The sequence below is a fragment of the Lucilia sericata genome, unplaced genomic scaffold (genome assembly GCF_015586225.1).
Source record: "Lucilia sericata isolate MDLA Ls3-8-SP2 unplaced genomic scaffold, ASM1558622v1 Contig000775F_arrow, whole genome shotgun sequence".
NCBI lineage: Eukaryota > Metazoa > Arthropoda > Insecta > Diptera > Calliphoridae > Lucilia > Lucilia sericata.
In genome coordinates, this window is record NW_023994770.1 from 5,372 (window position 1) to 12,003 (window position 6,632).

At 32.7% G+C, this 6,632-nt stretch overlaps 2 protein-coding genes across 2 annotated transcripts; one reads left to right on the forward strand and one right to left on the reverse strand.

Moving 5' to 3' along the window:
* Positions 1-2,131: 2,131 nt before the first annotated feature.
* LOC119608017 (NADH dehydrogenase [ubiquinone] 1 beta subcomplex subunit 3) lies at positions 2,132-2,994 on the forward strand. The gene is made up of 3 exons (XM_037962227.1): positions 2,132-2,288; positions 2,520-2,655; positions 2,717-2,994. The coding sequence occupies exons 2-3, from the start codon at positions 2,525-2,527 to the stop codon at positions 2,889-2,891; spliced, it is 306 nt and encodes a 101-aa protein (XP_037818155.1). The 5' UTR covers positions 2,132-2,288; positions 2,520-2,524; the 3' UTR covers positions 2,892-2,994.
* Position 2,995: 1 nt separating this feature from the next.
* On the reverse strand, positions 2,996-5,524 carry LOC119608015 (mRNA export factor). The gene is made up of 2 exons (XM_037962226.1): positions 4,660-5,524; positions 2,996-3,514 (listed from the first exon to the last, which is right to left on the reverse strand). Exons 1-2 carry the CDS (start codon positions 5,330-5,332, stop codon positions 3,108-3,110), a joined length of 1,080 nt encoding a protein of 359 aa, XP_037818154.1. The 5' UTR covers positions 5,333-5,524; the 3' UTR covers positions 2,996-3,107.
* Positions 5,525-6,632: the final 1,108 nt, after the last annotated feature.

Consider the following 6,632-nt stretch of genomic DNA (forward strand, 5'->3'; position numbering starts at 1 on the left):
TTGAAATTATAACCAAAGGGGGAAAGGAAACAACTATAATTTTATATACATCGAAATAAAACAAGGCTGGACGAAATGTTCATGAGTTCTGCTATAGTTATCTTTGCAGTTCTAATTCAATTCTAGTTCAGTTTTAGTTCACTTCTTGTACAGTTCTAGTTTTGTTCTGTTCTAGTTCAGGTTTTGTTCTGTTCTAGATCAGTTATAGTTCAGTTCTAGTTCATTTCCAGTACAGTTCTAGTTAAAATTTAGTTCAGTTCTAGATCAGTTCTAGTTCAGGTCTAGGTCAGTTCTAGTTCAGTTCTAGTTCAGTTCTTGTTCAGTTCTAGTTCAGTTCGAGGTCAGTTCTAGTTCAGATCTATGTCAGTTCTTGTACTGTTCTAGTTCCGTTCTTGTTCAGTTCTTTTTCAGTTCTAGTTCAGTTCTTGTTCAGTTCTCGTTCAGTTGTAGTTCAGCTCTAGTTCAGTTCTAGTTCAGTTCTAATTCAGTTCTATTTCAGTTCTAGTTCAGTTCTAGTTCAGTTCTAGTTCAGTTCTAGTTCAGTTCTAGTTCAGTTCTAGTTCAGTTCTAGTTCAGTTCTAGTTCAGTTCTAGTTCAGTTCTAGTTCAGTTGTAGTCCAGTTCTAGTTCAGTTCTTTTTCAGTTCTAGTTCAGTTCTAATTCAGTTCTAGTTCAGTTCTAGTTCAGTTCTGGTTCAGTTCTAGTTCAGTTCTAGTTCAGTTCTAGTTCAGTTCTAATTCAGTTCTAGTTCAGTTCTTGTACAGTTCTAGTTCAGTTGTAGTTCAGCTCTAGTTCAGTTCTAGTTCAGTTCTAATTCAGTTCAGTTCTAGTTCAGTTCTAGTTCAGTTCTAGTTCAGTTCTAGTTCAGTTCTAGTTCAGTTCTAGTTCAGTTCTAGTTCAGTTCAGTTCTAGTTCAGTTCAGTTCAGTTCTAGTTCAGTTCTAGTTCAGTTCTAGTTCAGTTCTAGTTCAGTTCTAGTTCAGTTCTAGTTCAGTTCTAGTTCAGTTCTAGTTCAGTTCTAGTTCAGTTCTAGTTCAGTTCTAGTTCAGTTCTAGTTCAGTTCTAGTTCTAGTTCAGTTCTAGTTCAGTTCTAGTTCAGTTCTAGTTCAGTTCTAGTTCAGTTCTAGTTCAGTTCTAGTTCAGTTCTAGTTCTAGTTCAGTTCTACTTCAGTTCTAGTTCAGTTCTAGTTCAGTTCTAGTTCAGTTCTAGTTCAGTTCTAGTTCAGTTCTAGTTCAGTTCTAGTTCAGTTCTACTTCAGTTCTAGTTCAGTTCTAGTTCAGTTCTAGTTCAGTTCTAGTTCAGTTCTAGTTCAGTTCTAGTTCTAGTTCAGTTCAAGTTCAGTTCTAGTTCAGTTCTAGTTCTAGTTCAGTTCTAGTTCAGTTCTAGTTCAGTTCTAGTTCAGTTCTAGTTCAGTTCTAGTTCAGTTCTAGTTCAGTTCTAGTTCAGTTCTAGTTCAGTTCTAGTTCAGTTCTAGTTCAGTTCTAGTTCAGTTCTAGTTCAGTTCTAGTTCAGTTCTAGTTCAGTTCTAGTTCAGTTCTAGTTCAGTTCTAGTTCAGTTCTAGTTCAGTTCTAGTTCAGTTCTAGTTCAGTTCTAGTTCAGTTCTAGTTCAGTTCTAGTTCAGTTCTAGTCCAGTTCTAGTTCCGTTCTAGTTCAGTTCTTTTTCAGTTCTAGTTTAGGTTTAGTTCAGTTCTGGGTCAGTTCTTGTTCAGTTCTAGTTCAGTTTTACTTCAGTTCTAGTTCAGTTCTAGTTCAGTTCTAGTTCAGTTCTAGTTCAGTTCTTGTTCAGTTCTAGTTCAGTTCTAGTTCAGGTTTAGTTCAGTTCTAGTTCAGTTCTAGTTCAGTTCTAGTTCAGTTCTAGTTCAGTTCTAGTTCAGTTCTTGTTCAGTTCTAATTCAGTTATAGTTCAGTTCTACTTCAGTTCTAGTTCAGTTCAAGTTCGGTTCTAGTTCAGTTCTTGTTCAGTTCTAGTTCAGTTATAGTTCAGCACTTGTACAGTTCTTGTTCACTTCTAGTTCAGTTCTAGGTCAGTTCTTGTACTGTTCTAGTTCAGTTCTTGTTATAGTTCAGTTCTATTACTTGTCTGGTGTTTGGTTATCGTCAATTTATCATCACTTACATACATAAATAACAACTCTGCTTTAAGCTAAAATACAAAAACACCCTCTCATACAATCAACCGCTGTAAAAACAGCTGTATTTTATATGTCAAATTGACAGTTGGCAACAAAACACTTGGTGTGTGCGACGGCTGGACAATTTTTTGTGATAAATTTGTAAATTAAAAACAGGTATTTTCATAAAATTATGTGCAATTAGTAAAAATTTAAATATTATTTTATTTAAAATCAATTAAACAAAAACAACATAATTCAAATTTGCAAACAATTCATAAATCTCTTCTAAAGTTTTCACAAAATTTAACTAAAAAAACCTTATGTAATCTCACTGGAAAGAGAGCAAACATTTGAAGAGAAATATAAACAATTTTTTAAAAGAAATTAAATTTCTTTTTGTTGCAGCAACAATGGGCGGCCATGGACACGGTGAACCTTACAAAGTACCAGATCCTTCTATCTACAAAGTAGAAAATGTTGCCAAATTGGTGGAAGTTAAAGAGGCTTTGGCCAGACAAGGTTTAAAGGATCCTTGGTTGCGGTAATTATGATAAATTTAATAACAAATATAAAATTATTAACCCTTATTTAATTATTTTTAGCAATGAAGTCTGGCGTTATGATGCCAAGCAATTCGGTACACACGCTAGCCGCTTGAGAGCATTTATGTTGCGTGGTTTTGTCTTGGGTTTGGGCCTCACTGCCGCCACCGTTGCCTGTGAAACTTTCTTGGGTGGTGATGATCATCACGGCCACGGTCATGATGAACATCATTAGGAAATTATTTATCAATAAGTTAAACTTCATAAACTCTTTCATTTTGCTTTATAAACAACAATAAAAAAATTAATGTGAAAAACCACACACACAATAAACGCAAGTTGGGAGAGGATTTTATTACTGTTTATTTGACTTAAAATTGTACATAATAGTGGATTACAAAAATCTATAAGAGAATAAATGATAAGTAAATAATTTCCATGACTACTGGAACTAAGTAGAACGAGGTTTCAACTCCTCATAGCAGGACCGTAAAAAGATTTGAGGTTTCTTGGCTGGATTGAAATATTCATGACCCTTAGACCAATCATAGCCAACGGCATATGCAAAGATATGACCGGAAGCATTGAAACCGCATTTTGTTATTGACTGATCCATAGTTTCGGAAGACTTAAGTTTAGTACGAGCATCCTTGTCCCAAAAACTGAAAGTGCCATCCGAACCGACTGTTACTAAAGTACCATGCACGGGATGGAATGAAATATCATTGACGGCATAAATATCTTGATAGCCCGTGGTGCCAGAAGAACGATGACATTTAAAGGTGAAATTATCTTTAGGATTTACAGGATTAACGTATTGTATGGCGACACGTCCTTCAATACTGCCCAAAGCATAACCTTAAAATTGTGAAAATTATTTAAATGTTTTGCATATTCCGAATAATTATATCATTGAAATACATATATCTATCTATCTATCTATCTATCTATCTATCTATCTATCTATCTATCTATCTATCTATCTATCTATCTATCTATTCTATCTATCTATCTATCTATCTATCTATCTATCTATCTATCTATCTATCTATCTTATCTATCTATCTATCTATCTATCTATCTATCTATCTATCTATCTATCTATCTATCTATCTATCTATCTATCTATCTATCTATCTATCTATCTATCTATCTATCTATCTATCTATCTATCTATCTATCTATCTATCTATCTATCTATCTATCTATCTATCTATCTATCTATCTATCTATCTATCTATCTATCTATCTATCTATCCATTTATCTATATATCTATCTATCTATCTATCTATCTATCTATCTATCTATCTATCTATCTATCTATCTATCTATCTATCTATCTATCTATCTATCTATCTATCTATCTATCTATCCATCTATATATATATATATATCTATCTATCTATCTATCTATCTATCTATCTATCTATCTATCTATCTATCTATCTATCTATCTATCTATCTATCTATCTATCTATCTATCTATCTATCTATCTATCTATCTATCTATCTATCTATCTATCTATCTATCTATCTATCTATCTATCTATCTATCTATCTATCTATCTATCTATCTATCTATCTATCTATCTATCTATCTATCTATCTATCTATCTATCTATCTATCTATCTATCTATCTATCTATCTATCTATCTATCTATCTATCTATCTATCTATCTATCTATCTATCTATCTATCTATCTATCTATCTATCTATCTATCTATCTATCTATCTATCTATCTATCTATCTATCTATCTATCTATCTATCTATCTATCTATCTATCTATCTATCTATCTATCTATCTATCTATCTATCTATCTATCTATCTATCTATCTATCTATCTATCTATCTATCTATCTATCTATCTATCTATCTATCTATCTATCTATCTATCTATCTATCTATATATCTATCTATCTATCTATCTATCTATCTATCTATCTATCTATCTATCTATCTATCTATCTATCTATGAAGATATATAAAACTAAACTTACCAGTGGCTTTCTTATTCTTATCACGGAATATGGAAATTGTTCTGTGTTGATATTTCAACGGACTTTCCTGACGTTTAAACTCAGTTGGACTGTTCTCCAATGAATAAACAATAAGTCCTCTTCCGGCTGTACCTACCACAGCCATGGGATAATCAACATCAGCACAATAACAACGTTCAGGTAAATTAATTGTCATCATGGGATTCTGGGAGCGTGTATCCCAGAATTTCAATGTTTTATCCCAGGAACCGGTCATTAAACACGAATAATTGGTACCCTTTACCCAGTGACACACTTTGACAGGACCATCATGTGCTGCAACTTGTATTTGTTGATCTGAAGCCAAATCCCATACCTTAACTTGTTTCTCACTGGCTATAAACACTTTAGAACCATCATCGGCCCAACTGACATCTAACACAGGACCACCCATAGTTTTCATAGATTTTGGCACCGTCTTTCCAGACTGTTCGACCTCCCAGCATCGTACACTACAATCCCAACTGCCGGCAATCAGAAAATTCTGTTGCATTGTCGCTGGACTAAATTCTAAGGCGGATACGGAATCCTCTGGAGGTGAGACTACTTCAAAGTCATTCATGCGGTTTGTGGAGGCTGTTGTGGTAGCACCACCGAATGTATTGCTGGCGCCCAGAGTTGTTTGGCCAAACATGTTGTATTGTTTATATTAAAATTGCGCTCAATTTAGTGTAATAATTAATTAGCAATTTTTTCTTCAAATTTATAATATATTTTCACAAACTTTTGAAATTATTGTAAAAATAAATCAATGCAAAAAAAATGCTTTCTGTCGCAAAATACTTTTGTTTTTGATTGTGGTCAGTATGAGAGCCCTGCGCTGACAAATATTGACGCCGTCGGCGGCTGACACTAATATTGTCGGCGTTGACTTAAAAACGACTGTAAGCCGGCTAAGTTTTCAGTTATTTTTAAATTTTCAACTATTTTAATAATTAAAAGCGGGAGAGAGATTAAAAGTGAACCCTAAACAATAATATATGTTATCTATAATGGGTTTCATTCCTTATGTACATCTGGATCTATTCAAATAAAATAACATTATGAAACTATAAATACTTTTTTTTTGACAGAGATATAGAATAACATATTTCTCTGATGAGTCATTTGTTAAATTTTTCAAATTTTCTTTTCGTAAAATTCTTTAATTGAATTAACTTTTTTCTACCTAAAATTCTTTAAATATAGGGGAATCCTTCTACTTGACACACTTAAAAGGTAGTACAAATTCAAATCAGAGCATTACCAGGAAAATATTGCTAATAGGGAATGTACCACAATTTGGAAATTACACTTTTTTATATAATTAAATTTTTATATATAATTTCAAAAAAACTTTATTATTAAATAAATAATCATGTATTTTGAAATAACATAGATAAATCATGGTAATGGGGACGAAGTCTAGTGAAAATCGTTCAAGTCGATCCATTATTTCAGCTGGTCTCCATTCAACTGAACCCTCAACACTATGTTAAATAAACTAGAATCTCGATAACTAAGTTTAATACACCAACTAAGTTTAATGATGACGCAGCTGAATTTTGTAATGATCAGGCATGATTTGACTCTAGTCCCCATATAAAGCTCATTATTTATTTATGATATATTTTTTTATAAATATGGGCACAAAGTCCCCTTCAAAAATTGACTAAAAGGTCAATAATTTATTTATAAACACTAGATACCACGATGAAATTCTGCATAAAAAACTTTAATGTAAAAAATTTACAAACATTAATGAGGATAGGCCTATATTTATCCTTGCCCCCATATAACCCATCTTTCAGAAAATCGCATTTTTGTCAACGAATTGTTAAAATATTTCGGAATTAAGATAAAAAGTATGATGTAGGGTAACATATGGTCGGTCATGCCCGGCTATACATTCTTATTGGTTTTACTTGTTTTTGTTGTAACAGCCAAAACTATAC

Coding starts and splice junctions, on each gene's coding strand:
- LOC119608017 (XM_037962227.1), top strand. CDS start 2,525: ATGGGCGGCCATGGACACGGTGAACCTTACAAAGTACCAGATCCTTCT. Junction 2,656..2,716: donor TTAAAGGATCCTTGGTTGCG/GTAATTATGATA, acceptor AATTATTTTTAG/CAATGAAGTCTGGCGTTATG.
- LOC119608015 (XM_037962226.1), bottom strand. CDS start 5,332: ATGTTTGGCCAAACAACTCTGGGCGCCAGCAATACATTCGGTGGTGCT. Junction 3,515..4,659: donor TAAGAATAAGAAAGCCACTG/GTAAGTTTAGTT, acceptor CACAATTTTAAG/GTTATGCTTTGGGCAGTATT.